General features: G+C 44.6%; 1 protein-coding gene across 2 annotated transcripts in view; it reads right to left on the bottom strand.

Moving 5' to 3' along the window:
* EYA3 (EYA transcriptional coactivator and phosphatase 3) overlaps positions 1–23,550 on the bottom strand; it is a 170,378-nt gene that overhangs the window by 99,820 nt on the left and 47,008 nt on the right. The window contains exon 2 of one of the 2 annotated variants that reach the window (XM_068269324.1): positions 16,642–16,719. The exons of the other annotated variant lie outside the window; for it this stretch is intronic. Coding sequence (XP_068125425.1) covers positions 16,642–16,683 — 42 coding nt within the window. The 5' untranslated portion in view covers positions 16,684–16,719. The remainder of the gene's footprint in view (positions 1–16,641; positions 16,720–23,550) is intronic. 2 annotated transcript variants of the gene reach the window in all.

Below are 23,550 nucleotides of genomic sequence, written 5' to 3'. Positions count from 1 at the left end.
CGCGATCTACCGGTAGAACGCGATCGACCTATTGGGCAGCCCTGGTTTAGAGTTATCAAATACCTTAGGAGCACAGGCCCTTTAAAGCGGATCCGAGATGAAAAACTAATTATAACAAGTAACTTGTCGATATATCTTAGCTAAAGTTTAGATAGTTTACACAGCAAATCTAACTGCAAACAGCTTTAGTAGAATAAAAATATTTCTTCCTGTGATACAATGACAGCAGACATGTTTGTAAACATTACACAGATGCAGGCTTATCTGTATCTTGAGCAAAGAAAACAAATCCCCCCTCCTCCTCCCCACTGCCTCTGAAATCTCTGGCTAGTAATACCTCCCCCTCCTGCCCAGACTGGGCTCCCATGAGCCCTTGCTACTGTCTGAAAGTCCCTTGGCTCTCTGAAAACCTGTGGGAGTAGTTTATTTAGTTTATAGGGAATTAGAGCATTAAAACAAAAACAAAAAAAAAAAAAATTTGGCTTGAGGAAAGCCCTATAAACAATAGGAAAGGAACACGATTATGCAATGAGCAAAAGTTCATCTCGGATCCACTTTAATAGCCATTGCCATTCAGTTGCATGCTAGGGGTTTTGAGTGAGTGTGAGTGTGTGTTTCCCTGGCATAGTATGGCTAATCCTGCTTTAATGCTACCTATAGCAAATGATAGGCTTGTCTGAATAGGTGTGTTTTCAGAGTACATTTGAAGGCTTCCAGGCTCAGAGCATGACAAACAGGCTATGGGAGAGAGTTCCAAAGGAGAGGGGCAGCCCGTGAGAAGTGCTGGATGTGAGAGTGAGAGGAGGTGACCAGGATAGAGGACAAAAGGGTCTCCAGTGAGGAAGGATCTGGGCAGGGAGGTCTCTGCAGATTAAAGAGGAAATATATGAAGGGGAGACAGCTTGTGTAGACCTTTGTATGCAAGTGTGAGAAGTTTAAACTGGATCCTTTGGGTAATTGGTAACCAATGGAGAGATTGGCAGAGATGATCTGGAAGAGAGGTGGATGAGAAGGGCAGCAGAGTTTAGTAGGGACTGGAGAAATGTCAGTCTGCTTTTTGGTAAACCATAGATTAGGGTTTCACAGTAGTCAAGACAAGATAGGATTAAAACATGTACAAGCATTTTGGTTGCCTCTTGTGAGAGGAAGGGACGGATTCTGGAAATTTTTTTGAGATGGAAGTAGCAGCAGGTAGTTAATGTGTTGATATGTGGTTTAACCGGTTCAGCGCCGCAGTGCCGAAAATCTCATGCATCCGAGCAACGTTCACCTCCCATTCATTCGCCTATAACTTTATTGCTACTTATCACAATGAATTGATCTATAGCTTGTTTTTTCCGCCATCAATTAGGCTTTTTGTGGGTGATACATTTTGCTAAGAGCCACTTTACTGTAAATGCATTTTAACAGGAAGAATAAGAAAAAAAACGGAAAAAATTCATTATTTCTCAGTTTTTGGCCATTATAGTTTGAAATTAATATACGCTACCGTAATTAAAACGCATGTATTTTATTTGCCCATCTGTCCCGGTTATTACACCATTTAAACGATGTCCCTATCACAATTTATGGTGCCGATATTTCATTTAGAAATAAAGGTGCATTTTTTCAATTTGCGTCCATCACTATTTATAAGCTTATAATTTTAAATAATATAATAACATTCTCTTGACATGCATATTTAAAAAGTTCAGACCCTTGGGTAACTGTTTTTTTTTTTTTTTTTTTTTTTTTTAATTTTTTTTTTTTTTTTTTTTTTTTTTTTATTTAATAAAAAAAGTGTATGTGGGTAATTTTTGGTGTGGGAGGGAAACTGCTAATTTTAAATGTAAAATAATGTTTTTTTTTAATCAAAAATGTATCTGGGTGCAGTTTACTATTTGGCCACAAGATGGCCACAGTGAAAAAAGTCCTAGATGCGAACCAGCTCGCATCTAGGAACTAAAATGCTGAGGAGTTGTTTCCTGGGGGCAGAAATACCGCGCTCTCTGGAGAGAAAGCGTCGGTATTTCTGCGGGGAAGTTAGATCGGTGAATGGGAATTATATTCCCATTCACTGATCGGGGGGCTAGCGGCGGGCAGCGGGAGCTGGCGGCAGCACCAGTGCCTATCTGGACGAGGAAGCTCGTCCAGATAGGCCGAACTGGATAAATGAGTGCTCAGAGTCCAGAATTATCCACAGACAGTGAGCTTTAGGAGTTGGTTATTGGAGTGTTGTCTACATGGATTGTGACTATGGGAGGTGGAACAGAGAGTGAAGGTGGAAATGTAACAATCTCCTTTTTGCTCATGTTGAGCTTAATGAATAGGGATGCTATGAATGTAGCTATAGCGGATAAACAGTCAGTGACTTTAGATAGTAGTGTGGAGAGGTCAGGGTCAGAACAATACAATTTGGATATCATCAGCATAGAGGTGATATTGAAAGCCAAAAGAGCTTACTTGTCCAAGACTGACTGTAAATGGAAAAGACGAGGGGTCCAAGGAAGGAGACTTGTGGTACTCCCACAGACAATGTGCGTGGAGAAGAGCCGGTATTGGCGTAGGAGACAGAGAAGCAACGCCCAAACAGGTAAGAGTTGATCTAGGAATGTACTAGGCCAGTGATGGCTATCCTTGGCACACCAGCTGTGACAAAACTACAAATCCCATCATGCCTCTGCCTCCCAGAGTTATGCTTAGAGCTGTCAGAGTATTGCAATGCCTCATGGGACTTGTAGTTCCACCACAGCTGGTGTGCCAAGGTTAGCCATCACTGTACTAGGCCCTTGATTCCCAGTGTCGAGAGGGTCTGGAGAAGCAGGATATGATCAACAGTATCAAATGCGGAGAACAGATCTAGGCTAGGCTATCAGTTAAAGCACTCAAGTAAATATGCATAAAGGCCCAGTTCACACTGGATGGATTTATTTAATATTTGTTGTACTTCTAAATGGATTAAAAACTATTCAGTATAAAAAAAAAAACTGATCCACGCAGATCAGTTTTTATTTGGCATCAGTTTTTGATTTGTTCCATTAGCCTGGCGTGAATGCGCCTCGTCTGTTTCAGAATTATCACGGCTTCCCCAAACATGCGGTCTGTTGAGCGGAACATGCCAAACTGATCCGTTCTAATGAAGAAATGTGAGCAGATCCACTGGTTAATATTGCATCTGCTAAACGGACCTGCCAAAGTGAATGGAGCATAAAAAGGAGCTGTCAGCCATACTATGACTATAAGACTCACCTTTTCTCCCTCAAAAGTGGGTTAAAAAAGTCACTGCGTCTTAATAGTCCAAATGCAGGGAGTTCCTGACTTGTGAACACCTGCCAATACAAACCTCCAATGTCGGGGACTCCCTGTTCTGTGCCCATGCAGAGGACGACACAGGGGGACACAAAGGAGGACACGAGGACAGAGGCGGACATATGGGGGACACAGGGAGACAAACGAGGTACAAGGGGGCATGAGGTACAAAAGGGGGCATATTCCACAAGATGCCCCTTTTGATTTTAGTGATTTTTCTATAGTAAAAAAGAGAAAATCCTTCTTAGGATTTTTATTTTGACTGTCTATCTTGAAGCCAATCCTGACATAATTTCTTCCCTTACTCTGTCTGTGTATCATTGGCCGCCCTCCTCCCAGTATTCAGACACTCTCACCCATCTCTGCAGTAGAAAGTGCATTGTCAAAGCATGATAAATATTTGCTAGAGGGGAACAGAGGTGGTGGGAGGGGGAAATGGGAGGGAAAGAGGCTTCAGCCAATCAGGCTGCATTAGCTATGTCTGAGGGGCAAGTAACGAAGAAAAACAGAAATCCTAGCATGCCATGCAACTTCCTTTGTGCAGCAGATGTACCAAATAAGAGCCAGGAAAACTGGGGAATCATGTTTTATGCAGGGCTGTGGAGTCGGAGTCGAGGAGACGGAGCAATTTTTGGTACCTGGAGTCGGGAAAAAAAATGCACCGACTGACTCCAAATGAATTTAAACTGTAATTAAAATAGAAAATGATAAAATGTTATATTTCTCAGATAATCATAAATAATTTATATATACAGTAATAGCTGTGCTTAGTCCACAAAAATGAAATAAACCAATCAGAAAATAGTTACTTGCGCTGCTTCAATGAAGCAGTCTCCGTATTTTTAAAGTTAGATCTACATATTAGATTATGACTGTATATATATGATGTGTACACTGGAATCTTTTATATATACAGTCCTGGCCAAAAATATTCGTTTTCACAAAGTTTGCTGCTAAACTGCTTTTAGATTTTTTTTCAGTTCTTTATGTGATGTATTGAAATATAATTATAAGCACTTCATATGTTTCAAAGGCTTTTATCGACAATTACATGAGATTTATGCAGTGTTGGCCCTTCTTTTTCAGGACCTCTGCAATTCTGAGCATGCTCTCATCAACTCTAATCAACTGCTCTAATCAACAAGAATCAACTTCTGGGCCAAATCCTGACTGATAGCAACCCATTCTTTCATGATCACTTCTTTGAGTTTCTCAGAATGAGTTGGTTTTTGTTTATCCACCCGCCTCTCGAGGGAGGACCACAAGTTCTCAATGGGATTAAGATCTGGGGAGTTTCCAGGCCATGGACCCAAAATTTCAACGTTTTGGTCCCCGAGCCACTTCGTTATCACTTTTGCCTTGTAACACGGTGCTCCATCGTGCTGGAAAATGCCCTGTTCTTCACAAAACTGTTGTTGGATTGTTGGAAGAAGTTGCCGTTGGAGGGTGTTTTGGTACCATTCTTTATTTATGGCTGGTTTTTTTTTGGCAAAATTGTAAGTGAGCCCACTCCCCTTGGATGAGAAGCAACCCCACACATGAAAGGTCTCAGGATGCTTTACTGTTGGCATGACACAGGACTGATGGTAGCACTCACCTTTCTTCTCCTGACAAGCCTTTTTCCAGATGCCCCAAACAATCGGAAAGGGGCTTCATTGGAGAATGACTTTGCCCCAGTCCTCAGCAGTCCATTCACCATACTTTCTGCAGAAGATCAATCTGTCCCTGATTTTTTTTTTTTTTTTGGGGGGGGGGGGGGGAGAAGTGGCTTCTTTGCTGCCCTTCTTAACACCAGGCCATCTTCCAAAAGTCTTCGCCTCCCTGTGCGTGCAGATGCGCTCACACCTGCCACCATTCACGTGTGGGGTTGCTTCTCATCCAAGAGAGTGGGCTCACTCACAATTTTGCCAAAAAAATACAGCCATGAATAAGGAATGGTACCAAAACACCCTCCAACAGCAACTTCTGCCAACAATCCAACAGTTTGTTGAAGAACAGGGCATTTTCCAGCACGATGGAGCACCGTGTCATAAGGCAAAAGTGATAACTAAGTGGCTCGGGGACCAAAACGTTGAAATTTTGGGTCCATGACCTGGAAACTCCCCAGATCTTAATCCCATTGAGAACTTGTGGTCATGCCTCAAGAGGCGGGTGGATAAACAAAAACCAACTAATTCTAAGAATCTCAAAGAAGTGATTATGAAAGAATGGGTTGCTATCAGTCAGGATTTGGCCCAGAAGTTGATTGAGAGCATGCTCAGAATTGCAGAGGTCCTGAAAAAGAAGGGCCAACACTGCAAATACTCTTTGCATAAATCTCATGTAATTGTCAATAAAAGCCTTTGAAACATATGAAGTGCTTATGATTATATTTCAGTACATTACATAAACAACTGAAACAAAGATCTAAAAGCAGTTTAGCCGCAAGCTTTGTGAAAACATATTTTTAACAGTCTCAAAACTTTTGGCCAGGACTGTACTAAATAACATATCTGCTGTAAGAATAAAGTTGGATGTGTAGCTGTGTTACTAATAGAGATGGTCAATGAGATGCTAATAATTCTGCGTTGATGCAAATGTATGCACTCCCTTTGCTCATGAAATAAAATAATTTGATATGTTAAAATTTGGTTTGGTGACTACGAATTAAAGGGTACCGGAGACAGATGAAAATAATAAAAAAAAAAGTTTTATACATACCTGGGGCTTCTTCCAGCTCCCTTCAGGTTAATCGGTGCCTCACTGTCCTCCTCCGCCACCTGGATCTTCTGCTATGAGTCCTGGTAATTCAGCCAGTCAGCGCAATCTGGCTACGTGCCGCTTCCACAGCCAGTAGCATTCTGCACCTGCGCAATAGTGCTGCGCAGGCGTAGTACGCTCCCAGCGGTGGAGTGTGTGCATGCGCACCACGCCAGACTGGCTCAAGTACCTGGACCCATAGCAGAAGATCCAGGTGGAGGAGGAGGAGGAAAGCGAGGAACTGATTAGACTGAAGGGGGCTGGAGAAAGCCCCAGGTATGTATTAAAAAAAAAAAAAAAAAAAAAAAACTAATTTAATCTGTCTCAAGTTTACTTTGTCACACAGTAGTACTATACTCTACATATGCACTCCTCACAGAGCTGCAGGGAATCCACCGAGAATGTTGTGCACATTGAACACAGAGGTGTTGTCTATCACCCATAAACCTGGTTCAGATTGTGCATGAAGAGTGTGTAATAGAGGAAGAACAGTCTCATTCCCCTGCAGAGTACCTGCACATCACTCTTACATGTACCCACAGTTACATTGCCTAGGGCCTGATAGATGTTTTTTGTTCCTGTCTTCTACAAGTACTCTTAGCAAGGACCAGTTTTAGTCTATGACTAAAAGTATTAAATGCAGAAGATCAGCCAAATAGCCAGGTAACTGGTATTGTTTAAAAGGGAATAAACATGGCAGCCTCCATATCCCTCCAGTTGTCTTTTAAAATTCCTCAGCGTTGGCAGTTAACAGATGCATTTTATGTTACATACTTTTAATCAACAAGATTGTAATATGCAAATTAGAGGAGTCGGAGGAATCCTAAACTGAGGAGTCGGAGGATTTTTGTGCCGACTCCACAGCCCTAGTTTTGTTTCAATCGTTTTTATTGGGTTTTATAAGATAAAGAGTTAACAAATCTGCACAGACTGTATAGGCATAAGCATATTAACATTCTACAGAACAGGTTATAGTCATGTACAGGATTTAACACTAATAACATTTGTAGAAGAAATAATGGTCAAGTTACAGAGGTATTGTTGACCAGCATACATGGAGTAACCAAATGACAATGATAACTTAGAGCATAGCCATCGTTATATCATACAGGAAATATATTCACTTAGTGTAGCGCCCACACCACTCAGCCGCTAGTCTGTCAAAGGATCCCCAACCCCTTGAAGAAAATATGCAAAATGATAAAAACAGACTGCGCTAAAAACAATGAATTGCTTTAATCAATAAAATAGGAGTTGATCTAATGATGCAGATCCAGTTGCCCTCAAATTAATGTATATGCATATACAATGGGCTAAAACATGGTAATGTAAATTAACCACTTCCGGATTCTCGGAGCGTATATACACGCCCCTGAATCCAGAAGTGTATACCATGGAAACGGCCGCTCGTATGAGCGGCCGTTCCATGTCAGTTCCCGGAGGGTGTCTCCGTGAACACCCTGCGAGCCGATCGGCGGCTCGCAGGGTAAATGTAAACACACGGGGAAGATCTTCCCCGGTGTTTACATGTATACGGCGCTGCTGCGCAGCAGCGCCGTAGAGGAGATCGGCGATCCCCGGCCTCTGATTGGCCGGGGATCACCGGCATCTGATAGGCTAAAGCCTATCCCATCAGGCGCAGGACGGAAATCCGTCCTGCGCCGCTCACAGGGGGAGGGAGAGGGAGGGAAGGGGAAGGAGGCCAGGAAGCGCTGCGGAGGGGGGCTTTGAAGAGCCCCCCCCCCCGCAAGCGCAAGCAGCCGGCGGCGATCAGACCCCCCCAGCAGGACATCCCCCTAGTGGGGAAAAAAGGGGGGAAGTCTGATCGCCCTGGCTGCTAGCTGATCTGTGCTGTGGGCTGGAGAGCCCACGCTGCACAGATCAGCATAAAATAACATGGTGTGGAAGTGGTTAAAAAGACTACAAATAAAAAACTGAACTAATGCAAACCCGCTGAGAATCTAAAGTGCCGGATGCAGATTGAATTTCACTGGGCAGTAAAATAATACGCTGATATCCGGAACTAGTTTCAATTGCACATGTGCACGTTGGAGCTCAATGATATAATGTCAATGAATTCACGGTGGGGGACCCCAATAGTATTAGGAGTTAGGTATTAGTACATCCTCATAAAGAACTTCTCCAATGTGGATTTATGTCCTGAAACACACAGTGCTTAAGTTGTATGCATCTCACCCTTCCGGATCCGTGAGTCGTGTTTCAATGCTGTGTGGGGAGCCGCTCAATCCCACCAGCCCCGGCCGGTGGCTAGGTGGGAGAGTCTAGACGCAGGCTGATGTCGGGCTGTACGAGCCCGGCTCCCTTGCTGGCGGAGGCTGTGCGGGGCAGAGCACCTGGTCAGGGATGGATTCACTGCGTAGTCCTGCGGCGCTGACAGCTCCGTGACTTGGCCACACCTCCTCCCCCTGTATTCTGTGACGTCAGCGCCGCAGGACTACGCGGTGAATCCATCCCTGACCAGGTGCTCTGCCCCGCACAGCCTCCGCCAGCAAGGGAGCCGGGCTCGTACAGCCCGACATCAGCCTGCGTCTAGACTCTCCCACCTAGCCACCAGCCGGGGCTGGTGGGATTGAGCGGCTCCCCACACAGCATTGAAACACGACTCACGGATCCGGAAGGGTGAGATGCATACAACTTAAGCACTGTGTGTTTCAGGACATAAATCCACATTGGAGAAGTTCTTTATGAGGATGTACTAATACCTAACTCCTAATACTATTGGGGTCCCCCACCGTGAATTCATTGACATTATATCATTGAGCTCCAACGTGCACATGTGCAATTGAAACTAGTTCCGGATATCAGCGTATTATTTTACTGCCCAGTGAAATTCAATCTGCATCCGGCACTTTAGATTCTCAGCGGGTTTGCATTAGTTCAGTTTTTTATTTGTAGTCTTTAATTTACATTACCATGTTTTAGCCCATTGTATATGCATATACATTAATTTAAGGGCAACTGGATCTGCATCATTAGATCAACTCCTATTTTATTGATTAAAGCAATTCATTGTTTTTAGCGCAGTCTGTTTTTATCATACAGGAAATAGTTATAGTGGATAGAATTACGACAAAATATCTCTCGCTCATTCATAAAGCCAAAATTTTGGCTGAGCAATAGCTTATTTTGTTCAAATTCAGTGTTTAGCTAATGCTACCTGTCTCCCAGTGGAGGCAGGAGTAGGTTTCTGAAAAGCCCGTCTAACAATAAACAAGGAAAGTAGTAAGGAAAGAAGAGGGGGGGGAGAAGAGAAGAAGAGGTAGGGACAGAGAGAAAAGTAGAGCATGGGACGAGGAGAGTCCGCTATTACGAAACAACCAGGGCAGTGAAGGCTAGGGTTACCCAGGAGTATTAAACAGTGCCAATCCTGGCGCTACAGTCGGCACATAGAAGATATTCCATGAAGGAAGACCAGATTTTGTTGAATTTGGTCATGTTATCTTCTAGTCTGGCGCGTAATTTTTCGAAGAAGAGGATGCAGCTTAATCTGCTGTTCACCAGGTCGAAGGAGAGGAGACTAGAATTCCATGCTGCGGCAATCGTCAACTTGGTAGCAGTAAAGATATAGTTTACTAACGTATTTTGCGATTTAGTAAGGTTAGGGTAAGGAAGGCCCAATAAGGTATGAATTGGGTTCCTAGGTATTGGTTGGTTAACTAAAGAGGAGGCCCAAGTACACACTCTTAGCCAGAGCCGGCGGACTTAAGCACATGTCCACCAAATATGGTCATGAGTGCCAGGAGCGTTACAACCCCTGAAGCAGTTTGGGGATATATCACTATTAAACTTAGCCAAACGGGAGGGAACCAAGTACCATCTGAAAAGTAGTTTGTAATTAACCTCAACTAGGTCAGCATTAATAGAGATTTTGGGGATATTGGTCCAAATATCCGATAGATCTTCAGGGTCTATCGAGATGTTTAAGTCTTTCTCCGAGTCAACAATGTATTTAGGCTTGTGTTTAGACTGTGCATGAGAAAGTGCCTTGTATATGGTTGAGACGGTGCCAGGAGAAAGCGGATCGGAGGCACAGATATGCTCAAATGGGGTTCTAGTCAGAGGGGAGTCCGTATAGGAAAGGTGAGTTTTAACAAAATGTGAGATCTGCAGGTATCGAAACCTTTCAGTAGGGGGGAGCTGTTTATGTTCATGTAGGGAAGCTAAGGTCTTCATGCCTGTGTCTGAGGATAAGGCGTATACCATAGTGACACAGCCCTAGTTTTATGGAGAAGAAAAAAAAGTGATCTTTAACTTTTGGATTGCCTGGTTAGCATCCCTATTACTTGTTTACCAGATAAAAATAAAGAATTGATTTTATGCCTGACAGTTGCACTTTAAAAAAGGGAAGATCCGAGGAGAAAAAAAAAACCCTACTTACCTGGGGCTTCCTCCAGCCCCTGGCAGTCTGTCCCTCGCCATAGCTCCGCTCCCAGCCGGTGGCCTGGGGTCCCCTCAATTGCAGGTACCGACCTCGCCAGGTTAGCATCTTCTGCATCTGCACGGACTGCTCCAGGCTACGTGAGCGTGGTCGTGAGTGGCAGAAGATGCTGGTCGGCATCTGCAAAGGAGGGGACCCCAGGCCACCGGATGGGAGCAGAACTGCGGCGAGGGACATATCGGCTGCCAGGGGCTGGAGGTATCACAAGCAGCATCTGCGCGACGTCGGAGGGTGGGGGACTGCTGTGAACAATGGCATCAGCGTCGCTGGGGTTGGGCGGATCACTTGTGGGTTGCCGTGCATACGCCTGATCGACTGAGGTGGTCGCTATCGGCTAAGGGGCTCTACAGCGAAAAACTGTAAAATTTAACCACTTAAGGACCGCCCCCAGCCGATGGGCGGCGGCAAAGTCCGGGCCCAAACGACCGCAATACGCCCATCGGCGGGGGCGGCTGCGGGAGTGGTTATGCGGCGATCGCGTCATTCGTGACGCGATCAGCCGCCGGGGACTGGCTCCGCCCACCGCTCATAGTAACCCGCCGGCCGTTCGGAAGCGCCGGCGGGTTACTAGCACCCGGATCGCCGCACTTACATTGTATAATAGGCTTTGTAATGTATACAAAGCCTATTATACTGGCTGCCTCCTGCCCTGGTGGTCCCAGTGTCCGAGGGACCACCAGGGCAGGCTGCAGCCACCCTAGTCTGCACCCAAGCACACTGATTTCCCTCCCCCTGCCCCCTGATCGCCCACAGCATCCCTCAGACCCCCCCCTGCCCACCCCCCAGACCACTGTTTGCACCCAGTCACCCCCCTAATCACCCATCAATCACTCCCTGTCACTATCTGTCAACGCTATTTTTTTTTTATCCCCCCCCCTGCCCACTGCCCCCTCCTGATCACCCCCCCCACCCCTCAGATTCTCCCCAGACACCCCCCCAGACTCCTCCCCCGTGTACTGTATGCATCTATCCCCCCTGATCACCTGTCAATCACCTGTCAATCACCCGTCAATCACCAGTCAATCACCCCCTGTCTCTGCTACCCATCAATCAGCCCCTAACCTGCCCCTTGCGGGCAATCTGATCACCCACCAACACCAATAGATCGCCCGCAGAGCGACATCAGATCACCTCCCAAATCCATTGTTTACATCTATTCTCTCCTCTAAACACCCACTAATTACCCATCAATCACCTATCAATCACCCCCTATCACCACCTGTCACTGTTACCCATCAGATTAGACCCTAATCTACCCCTTGCGGGCACCCAATCACCCGCCCACACGCTCAGATTGCCCTCAGACCCCCCTTTATCAATTCGCCAGTGCAATATTTACATCTGTTATTCCCTGTAATAACCCACTGATCACCTGTCAATCACCTATCAATCACCCCCTGTCACTGCCACCCATCAATCACCCCCTGTCACTGCCACCCATCAATCAGCCCCTAACCTGCCCCTTGCGGGCAATCTGATCACCCACCCACACCAATAGATCGCCCGCAGATCCGACATCAGATCACCTCCCAAGTGCAGTGTTTACATCTCTTCTCTCCTCTAAACACCCACTAATTACCCATCAATCACCCCCTATCACCACCTGTCACGGTTACCCATCAGATTAGACCCTAATCTGCCCCTTGCGGGCACCCAATCACCCGCCCACACCTCAGAACGTCCTCAGACCCCAGCCCTGATCACCTCGCTAGTGCATTGCTTGCATCTATTTCCCCCCTCTAATCACACCTTGAGACACCCATCAATCACCTCCTGTCACCCCCTAGCACACCTACCCATCAGATCAGGCCCTAATTTGCCCCGTGTGGGCTCCTGATCACTCGGCCAAACCCTCAGGTCCCCCTCAGACCCCCTTCCGATCACCTCCCCAGTGCATTGATTGCATCTATTTTCCCCTCTAACCGCCCCCTGAGACACCCATCAATCACCTCCTGTCACCCCTAGCACTCCTATCCATCAGATCAGGCCCAAAACATCCTGTCATCTAAGAGGCCACCCTGCTTATGACCGGTTCCACAAAATTTGCCCCCTCATAGACCACCTGTCATCAAAATTTGCAGATGCTTATACCCCTGATCAGTCATTTTGAGAAATTTGGTTTCCAGACTACTCACAGTTTTGGGCCCGTAAAATGCCAGGGCAGTATAGGAACCCCACAAGTGACCCCATTTTAGAAAGAAGACACCCCAAGGTATTCTGTTAGGAGTATGGTGAGTTCATAGAAGATTTTATTTTTTGTCACAAGTTAGCGGAAATTGATATGTATTTTTTTTTTCACAAAGTGTCATTTTCCGCTAACTTGTGACAAAAAAAAAAAAAAATCTTCTATGAACTCACCATACTCCTAACAGAATACCTTGGGGTGTCTTCTTTCTAAAATGGGGTCACTTGTGGGGTTCCTATACTGCCCTGGCATTTAAGGGGCCCTAAACCGTGAGCAGTAGTCTAGAATCCAAAGACCTCAAAATGACCTGTGAATAGGACGTTAGGCCCCTTAGCGCACCTAGGTTGCAAAAAAGTGTCACACATGTGGTATCGCCGTACTCAGAAGAAGTAGTATATTAGTATATTGTGTTTTGGGGTGTATTTTTACACATACCCATGCTGGGTGGGAGAAATCTCTCTGTAAAAGGACAATTGTGTGTAAAAAAAAAAATCAAACAATTGTCATTTACAGAGATATTTCTCCCACCCAGCATGGGTATGTGTAAAAATACACCCCAAAACACATTATACTACTTCTCCTGAGTACGGCGGTACCACATGTGTGGCACTTTTTTGCACCCTAAGTGCGCTAAGAGGCCCAAAGTCCAATGAGTACCTTTAGGGTTTCACAGGTCATTTTGCGACATTTGGTTTCAAGACTACTCCTCACGGTTTAGGGCCCCTAAAATGCCAGGGCAGTATAGGAACCCCACAAATGACCCCATTTTAGAAAGAAGACACCCCAAGGTATTCCGTTAGGAGTATGGTGAGTTCATAGAAGATTTTATTTTTTGTCACAAGTTAGCGGAAAATGACACTTTGTGAAAAAAAACAATTAAAATCAATTTCCGCTAACTTGTGACAAAAAAAAAAAAAATCTATGAACTCACCATCCTCCTAACGGAATACCTTGGGGTGTCTTCTTTCTAAAATGGGGTAATTTGTGGGGTTCCTATACTGTCCTGGCATTTTAGGGGCCCTAAACCGTGAGGAGTAGTCTTGAAACGAAATTTCTCAAAATGACCTGTGAAATCCTAAAGGTACTAATTGAACTTTGGGCCCCTTAGCGCAGTTAGGGTGCAAAAAAGTGCCACACATGTGGTATCGCCGTACTCAGGAGAAGTAGTATAATGTGTTTTGGGGTGTATTTTTCCACATACCCATGCTGAGTGGCAGAAATATCTCTATAAATAGACAATTGTGTGTAAAAAAAATAAAACAATTGTCATTTATGGAGATATTTCTCCCACCCAGCATGGGTATGTGTAAAAATACACCCCAAAACACATTATACTACTTCTCCTGAGTACGGCAATACCACGTGTGGCACTTTTTTGCAGCCTAACTGCGCTAAGGGGCCAAAAGTCCAATGAGCATCTTTAGGCTTTACAGGGGTGCTTACAATTAGGCACCCCCCAAAATGCCAGGACAGTGAACACACCCCACAAATGACCCCATTTTGGAAAGTAGACACTTCAAGGTATTCAGAGAGGAGCATAGTGAGTCCGTGGCAGATTTCATTTTTTTTTGTTGCAAGTTAGAAGAAATGGAAACTTTTTTTTTTTTCTTTTTTTTGTCAGAAAGTGTCATTTTCCGCTAACTTGTGACAAAAAATAAAATCTTCTATGAACTCACCATGCCTCTCACTGAATACTTTGGGATGTCTTCTTTCCAAAATGGGGTCATTTGGGGGGTATTTGTACTATCCTGGAATTTTAGCCCCTCATGAAACCTGACAGGTGCGCAGAAAAGTCAGAGATGCTTGAAAATGGGAAAATTCACTTTTGGCACCATAGTTTGTAAACGCTATAACTTTTACCCAAACCAATAAATATACACTGAATGGGTTTTTTTAATCAAAAACATGTTTGTCCACATTTTTCGCGCTGCATGTATACAGAAATTTTACTTTATTTGAAAAATGTCAGCACAGAAAGTAAAAAAAAAATCATTTTTTTGCCAAAATTCATGTCTTTTTTGATGAATATAATAAAAAGTAAAAATCGCAGGAGCAATCAAATAGCATCAAAAGAAAGCTTTATTAGTGACAAGAAAAGGAGGTAAAATTCATTTAGGTGGTAGGTTGTATGACCGAGCAATAAACCGTGAAAGCTGCAGTGGTCTGAATGGAAAAAAAGTGCCTGGTCCTTAAAGGGACACTTAAGTCAAACAAAAAAAAATGAGTTTTACTCACCTAGGGCTTCCAATAGCCCCCTGCAGCTGTCCGGTGCCCTCGCTGTCTCCCTCCGATCCTCCTGGCCCCGCCAGCAGCCACTTTCTGTTTCGGTGACAGGAGCTGACAGGCTGAGGACGCGAGTGATTCTTCGCGTTCCCAGACACATTAGCACCCTCTATGCTGCTATATGGTATATGATATATGCTATAGCAGCATAGATGGCGCTATTGTGGCCAGGAACGCGAAGAATCACTCGCGTCCCCAGCCTGTCAGCTCCTGTCAGCGAAACAGGAAGTGGCTGCCGGCGGGGCCAGGAAGATCGGAGGGAGATGGCGATGGCAACGGACAGCTGCAGCGGGCTATTGGAAGCCCCAGGTGAGTAAAACTCATTTTTTGTGTTTGACTTAAGTGTCCCTTTAAGGGGTAGAAAGACTGTGGTCCTGAAGTGGTTAATATATGTGCAAACATATACAAATAAGAAGTACATTTTTTCCAGAGTAAAATAAGCCATAAATTATTTTTCTCCTATGTTGCTGTCACTTACAGTAGGTAGTAGAAATCTGACAGAAGTGACAGGTTTTGGACTAGCCCATCGCTTTATAGGGAATTCTCAGGAATATAATTATTTTCAAAAGCACTTAGTGAATGGCAGTTGCTCTGTTCAACTGCCAAAAAACTGTGTGGAGCAGGGAAGCTGGCCAGCATCAATGCTTAAATCCTTTTTCCGGAATATCAGCCTTGCTGAGAATCCCCTATGAAGATATGGACTAGTCAGGTGTGTACGGGCCTTTAGTCCCTATATTTATACTTTAAAATGGATCAGAGATAAACTTTTACTCATTGCATAATTGTGTTCCGTTCATATAGTTTATAGGGCATTCCTCAAGCCAAATACTTTTTTGTTTTAATACTCGAATTCCTTATAAACTAAACAAGCCTTGCCCACAGCTTCTCCAGAGTGCCTTGGCTGCACCAGGTTTAGTATTTTTTTCCCCCTTGTTTTAGTCCTCTAAATCTAGATGCGTCTTTTGGTCAGGAGCGTTTTATAGTCCGAAAAATACAGTATATTACCTATTTTAATTTACATAACTAATGAAACTTAATGACAGTATGTTTGTTTAGTTTGAAGTTCCTGTTTAAGGATAAATTCAATTTAGGATTAGTTCTTTAGAAATAATTGCATATCTCATCAGTTTAATTTCACTTCATGCTGACTAAAGTCATCCAAAATAATTCCAGCAAACCAGTACACCTTAAGCCGCACTACACACGTAGATGCGGCCGCGACTCTCCTTATCAATCGAGCCGCTAATGCGGCTCGATTGATAAGATCCGGCAGGACGGATCTTGCTTCCGCCGATTCCCTGCTCGCTCCCTGCGAGGGGACAATGGCCGGGAATCGAGCGGAAGATAAGCGGCGCCAGCGGGGAATCAAATGCTGCACACGCGCGGGCGGCGGGGACGCGCAAGAGGCCGCCGATCGCCACAACATCTCCCCGTGTAGACGGGGCTTTAGATTATGTCCAAAGCTCTTCACAAATGCAAAACCATCCAGTGCGACACAGATATGTAATCGCTCAAGTGAATTCACTCATCTTTAAACCAGAGCAATTTTTTATGAAATTATCGTTAATTCTGTTTCTTCTAAGAAAACTCTTTCAAAACAGCTAGAAACATTGAACCATGATATTTGAATGTTAGTTATTAAGATTACCCTTACAGATCATTTTAAAAAAATGAAAATTGAAGTTACCGGCTGTTCAGATACATTTTGTCCATTTTCCATACTCGCCATCCCTGTTAGATTCTTCCTTTCAGTGTGTAGTGTGGTCTGTGGGATGGAAAAAAAAAAAAAAAAAAAAAAAAAAAAAGATTTATATATACACACTTGTGACACCTTCGCTATTTTTTCAATATCGAATGCATTATATTTCATTACAGGATTACAACAGCCAGGACACAGTAATTATTATTATTATTATTATTATTATGTATTTATATAGCGCCGACATATTACGCAGCGCTGTACAGTGTATATATGTATATTGTCTTGTCGCTAACTGTCCCTCAAAGGAGCTCACAATCTAATCCCTACCATTGCCATATATCTATATTATGTAGTGTAAGTACTGTAGTCTAGGGCCAATTTTAGGGGGATCCAATTAACTTATCCGTATGTTTTTGGAATGTGGGAGGAAACCGGAGTGCCCGGAGGAAACCCACTCAGACACGGAGAGAACATAGAAACTCTTTGCAGATAGTTCCCTGACTGGGATTCGAACCAGGGACCCAGCGCTGCAAGGCGAGAGAGCTAACCACTACGCCACCGTGCTGCCCAGTAATAAGCTTTTTAGCGCTCAGCTTTGATCAAAAAGGTCCTCCTGAGCTTATCAGCACGCTACTGACAAAAAGCATCCGTCAACTTTGACAAAACTCAGCCCTCTTCTATATTCAACACTGCTGGCTAGAGTTCAAAGGAGAGGACCAAAGAACCCTGAGGAATACAGGTTCTCAGTTAAACTTGACAGCGTAATACTCATGTTTCATATGTGTGAATTCATAACACCTTACTGAATGCAAATATGCAGTCCATTCTCCCTACTCTGTATTCTAAGTGTGATACAGGATGACGGACTACATCATAATGCCAAGACGTTTATCCATGAAGCTCTATTTGCATGGAGGCAAGAAATCACTCTGAAATGGCTTTCTCCTGATGCTCCACTGTTTTCGTGCTGGGTCAAATATCTAGACAAGGGTCTACCCTTTAAAAAAATTGGTATATATTCATTAAAAAAAAAAAAAGAGGTCCAACAATTTCATTTAGTGTGGGACAAGTGGAAAGATAGGGCTTAGTGCAAATCAGGGAAAGTAAATTCTCTTCTCTGAACTACTATGGGCCAGGCATACTGGTAGATTAGATGAGGAGTTGTGCCATTTGTATAAGCCTTAAGGGGCCCATACACCTAACGATTTTCCCGCCGATATACAGCCGATGCGATCACAGTTTTCAAATCGGCTGTGAAATCGCTGCACACACCGCTGACAGAACGATCGATTCCGTCCGAAATTGATAGTTCCCATCGATCCCTGTTGATCCGTCCGTGCAGAAGATTTTTCTCGACCGCCGACGGGTTGGGAGTGCGTCAATAGCGGCGTTCAAATGCCCGACGCAATACAGCGGGTATACATTACCTGCTCCGGCCGGCGCGAGTCCCCTGGTCTCTGCTGTCTTAGATATAGATGATAGATAGATAGATAGATAGATAGATAGATAGATAGATAGATAGATAGATAGATATCTATATCTATATCTATTTGCTGTGTGGTTTGACCACATTATGCTTAATAAATACCCTTTTGGTTTAAAAAAAAAAACAAAGCCAAAAAAAAAAAAAAACTTAAGGTTAACCAATATAAAAACAAAAGTTTTTGCTGCAAGCGGTCAGCAGTCAAGTAGGCTGCTGTGCACAGAGTACAGAGCCTGCTTCCCCTCCTTACTTAAAGGGACACTTAAGTCAAACAAAAAAAATGAGTTTTACTCACCTGGGGCTTCCAATAGCCCCTGCAGCTGTCCGGTGCCCTCGCCGTCTCCCTCCGATCCTCCTGGCCCCACCGGCAGCCACTTCCTGTTTCGGTGACAGGAGCTGACAGGCTGGGGACGCAAGTGATTCTTCGCGTTCCTGGCCACAATAGCGCCATCTATGCTGCTATAGCATATCATATACCATATAGCAGCATAGAGGGTGCTAATGTGTCTGGGAACGCGAAGAATCACTCGCGTCCCCAGCCTGTCAGCTCCTGTCACCGAAACAGGAAGTGGCTGCCGGCGGGGCCAGGAGGATCGGAGGGAGACGGCGAGGGCACCGGACAGCTGCAGGGGGCTATTGGAAGCCCTAGGTGAGTAAAACTCATTTTTTTTGTTTGACTTAAGTGTCCCTTTAAAGCGGACCCAAACCAAACATTTTTTTAATTCAAAATATTTAGTTGCACCACTCTGACACATACAAAGATAAATAAACACTCCTTCAAACCTATGATCATTTCAGTGCATGCTTTTCACCCTTCTCTTTTCATAGCTAGGGTTATACTGGGGGCAGCCATTAGCAATTCCTCCATTGCCGGACACCATCTACTCCACCAGTTTGCCGGGAAAATCCAGGCAATTTGAAAGGAAGGGAGGGGTTCCAAATATTTTATATTTGTCATCAGGCAGCTGAAAAAAAAGGCTGCCATTTATCATTATAAATTTAGAAAATAGATTTTGTTTCTGAAATCTTGTATTTTTAATTTTTAATTTGAGTCCACTTTAAAGGGACTCCGAGCTCAGAGTAAAAATAAAATTTGAACTTACCCGGGGCTTTCTCCATCCCAGCCCTGGTCGGGACGTCCCACGCCGGCCTCCTGGCTCTTCTCCCGGCGGCTGTCCGCATAGCGCGGACAGGCCGGTCCCCCTGGCGACACTGGCGAGTGTCGGGCCTTCTCCTTCCGTATACGTCACGAATGACGTCACACGCCGGCCGCCGCGCGTCATGACGGCGGCCGGGGTGACAGCACGGCGCATGTGCGATTAAACCGCGCATGCGCCGTGCTGTCACGCCGGCGGCCGTCATGACACGCGGTGGCCGGCGTGACGTCATTCGCGACGTATACGGAAGGAGAAGGCCCGACACTCACCAGTGTCGCCCGGGGGACCGGCCTGTCCGCGCTATGCGGACAGCCGCCGGGAGAAGAGCCAGGAGGCCAGCGTGGGACGTCCCAACCAGGGCTGGGATGGAGAAAGCCCCGGGTAAGTTCAAATTTTATTTTTACTCTGAGCTCGGAGTCACTTTAAGCTGAAATCCACATGCTACCTCCAGAGATGCGGAGCTTCTATGGGGCTACATTTTCCCCCTCACTTGCCAAACTCTACATGGGTTGGTGGAAGGACCTCTGCATCATTGGAGGTGAAAACCCCTTTTCAGGTTATGTTTATTGGTATAGTAGATACAGATCTGCTGCTGTTTTGGAGGGGTCCCAGGGAGGTTCTTGGGGATTTTCTGGGAAACTAATTCCAAAAATTAAATTTTTCTTTCACTGCGATTCATGATATTGCAAACATTTTATATTTGGGTGTGATGTTATGTGGCTCTTCCGTGACAGAAAGAATAGGGACAAAAAAGAAAGAAAATATGGTAATTCAAAGCCCTTGGCAACCCTCGAAAAAACACAGTGTTATTTCAGTTGGGGAAATGACTGGGGTGATGAGGAATTGTTCCAATCAGATAATCTGGAGGAGTAATAGGAAATGGTCCTTGAATGCCTCTTTGAAAGAGGCTACAGTAGAGACCAGATAGAGAGAGCCCACCAGACAGCCTTAACCTCCTTGGCACTATTCAGAACGTTAATCTCGACCTCTGCTCGGATGTAGACGCTGGAGGCTATATGCAGAGCAATGCGCGCAGCGGGAGCGTTTCTACAAACCTCACAGGGATCCAGACATCGGCCGCCATTCTTCTTCATCTCCTCTGAGGCTCTGCTTCCTCCTGGTGAGATCGCAGACTGTCGTTATGACGACAGCCTGTAATCTCACTTTAGACTTGCAGCGCCATCCGGAGGATGGAAGGAAAACTGCAGCGCTGGAGCCAGGGAGGTGAGTGATTTCTGGAACTGCTGCAGATCTCCCTGACAGCATGATTTTTTTTGTCCAGGTTTTAGGGTCTGAAAGGGTGCAAAAAAATTGCACCGCTTTTAAACCCTAAAATCCGGAAAAAATCATAACGCCCAGGGGGTTAACAAAAATAGGGATTAATTACTTGGAGGAGGAGTTCGTAGGCAAGACAGTGATAACAAGGTTACCTTCATGACTACTTATATCCTGGAGTATCAGAAAGTTACTGAAGTTGTTGCCAAGTACCTTCCAGTTTTACATGCAGACCCGAAGCTTTGGGCTCCAGATCTTTTTCCCAGAACTGGACATACTCAGATATGGCTTAGTGTTAAAAGCTCCTATAGATGCGGATACTTGATGGGTAGATATTGTAGAGTGCATGACGTGTCAGGTGTTCTCCCCCCACCCCCCAAAAAAACCTCAACAACTTTTAAATGCAACATATTAATTGCCAAATATGTAATGTAGTATACATGATCCCCTGTACAGTCTGCAGTACATCGGTTGCACCATGTGGGCCTTGCGTAAAATAATTTTTGAATGCTATAATGGCCTAGGCAGTAGAATCAAAAACAAATGCAATCTTAGAAACCTGTCTAGTGTCTCTATACACTTTTTGTACACAGAGGAGATATTGCAGGCTTTAAATTTCAAGGCATAGCAAAAACTCGCCAACCAATCAGATTTACGCAGGACCATCCTTAGACGGGAGGCCATTTGAATCTGGGGAATCGATACTCTATTTATATATTATCTTGTTCTCTTAAGATTAAACTGTTACCAGTTTTAACACTTTGTGTGTCTGTACAAGGATGTTTTTGACCCCCTCCCCCATGCATGTTTGTAAACATTACTGCTTGCAATTTTTTGGTGTTTAAAGAGGAACGCCAGTGAAAAATTATGTAATAAAAAAAAAGTGCTTGTCCATTGTAAAAGCTTTCCTCTCCCTAATTACCATTCTGTCATTTAACACATGGTGACATTTTTTACTGCTGGCAGTTGAGGTAAGTGGAAGGAGATGCTGCTTGCTTTTTTGGAAGTTGGAAAGAGCTGTAAACACCTATTCCCACAATGCAACAAGGTTCACAGACAGGAAACTTCAAGGACCATGGTCCTCACAGTTTCCTGTGGGAGGGGGTTCACCACAAGATCAGCCATACAGAGCCCTCTGATGATCCATTTGTGAAAAGAAATAGTTGTCTCATGTAAAAGGGGTTATGAGCTACTTATTGGGATGAAGTTCAATTCTTGGTCATGGTTTCTCTTTAAGCTATGTCTAAGGAGCCATGCTATGCTCCGACACGTGCAAGCTTATTGTAACGATAGCTCGTTACTCTTCTCTGCCCCTTTTACTAATTGAGAGGCAGGGTATAAAAGTCCTTCATTCCCACCGTGAGAATGCTGTTGCATCCCTAGTCACAGCGTCTCCATGCCACTCTCCCCCTCCAAGTCGTCCCCCTGTTGGAATTTTCCCTTCGACCAGGAGCTCCCTTCCAGGATCCCTGTCCTTTCCCGTCACCTGCTGCATCCCAGGGTTTCCCCTTGCCTGCTAGGTTCCCTCTGGGAACCTTAAGCCACCTGCAGCATCCCAAGGTTTCCCTCAGCCTGATGATTCCCCTCTAGGAATCCTGACACTTATTGATGTTGCTGTTGATGTCTGCATTGCGGATGTGTTTGGGTGGTTGTAGCGAACTCCTCTCTGCACTAGTCCTCATAAGTGTGCATAAGGAGAGAGGCAGTTTGATGGCACAGAAAGCTGTTTGTGATGCAGAAGTGGCAACCATTGATAGCTTGCAGTCTAAATATTACAGTTTTGTATCATATAAACATCAATTTTGAATTCACTTTTCGTATAATGTTTTTTCATGATATGCAGTTTTAAAATGTGTCTATACTAGGTCTTAAATCACTTCAGCCTACAGCCCATTTTACCTCAACGCCAAAAGCCATTTTACCTGTCAGCACTCCTTCCATTCATTTGGCTAGAACTTTATCACTGCTTCTCACACGTGAATGATCTATATCTTGGGGGCGTTTTTGCCACAAATAAGGCTTTTTGTGGGCAATACTGGTTTTCAGTAATTACTTTATTTTCTGGTAATTTTATAGGCCAAAAAAAAAATTCTCATTCATTAATCCAAGTCCCAGTGTGAATGAGCGCCGGCGATCTGCATCATTCACAAAAGCCGATACTTACACATCCACAAATTGCTTCCTGCTTAGCGTACTAATAGTATGCAACAGAAAGGAATGCAGAAAAACATAGTAAAATTACACCTACATACAATTTTTTTTTAACCTCCTGAGCGTTACGCGCTCAGGAGGTTTTGCAGCATTAGAGTTCCCCAGTATAAAATTAATAGATTGCATGCCTGCAGAAGTTTTAGCTAGCACTATGCTAGCTAGTATTGGAGGCCAGAACCCCCTGATCGCTTCTGATCCCCCGATACAGCCACTTATACATTACCCAGACTGGCTTCAGCGATCGGCGCAGCCTCCCCGCATTGCTCCAGTCTTCACTATGGGGAGCATCGTACATGACGTCACGCACAGTCACGATCCTCCCCATAGAGAAGACCGGAGCTGTGCGGGGAGTCTGCGCCGATCGCTGAAGCCAGGCTGGGTAATGTATAAGCGGCTGGCTCGAGGTGGGGGGAAAATCAGAAGCATTCAGGGGGTTCTGGCCGTCAATACTAGCTAGCCTAGTGCTAGCTAAACCTTTTCCAGGCATGCAATCTATTAATTTTATACTGGGGGACTCCTGAGGCGAGCGGAATGCCCGATACAGTGTCAGGCATCCCGCTAAGGAGGAGGTTAATAAAAAGGCATACATTTAAATTTAAAATTGATCATTTCCCTCCTACACTCTTCCATAGTACCCAGGTTTTTTTGTATTAAAAAAAAAAAAAAAAAAAAAAAAAAAAAAAAAAGTTACCTTAGGGACTGAACTTTAATATGTACTGTATGTCAAGAGGGTATGTCAATTACTATTGGCTTGTAAATAGTAATGAC

Source organism: Hyperolius riggenbachi, chromosome 2 (assembly GCF_040937935.1).
Source record: "Hyperolius riggenbachi isolate aHypRig1 chromosome 2, aHypRig1.pri, whole genome shotgun sequence".
Taxonomy (NCBI): Eukaryota; Metazoa; Chordata; class Amphibia; order Anura; family Hyperoliidae; genus Hyperolius; species Hyperolius riggenbachi.
Note: the sequence above shows the minus strand (reverse complement) of the source record. Positions and strands in the feature narration are given on the sequence as shown.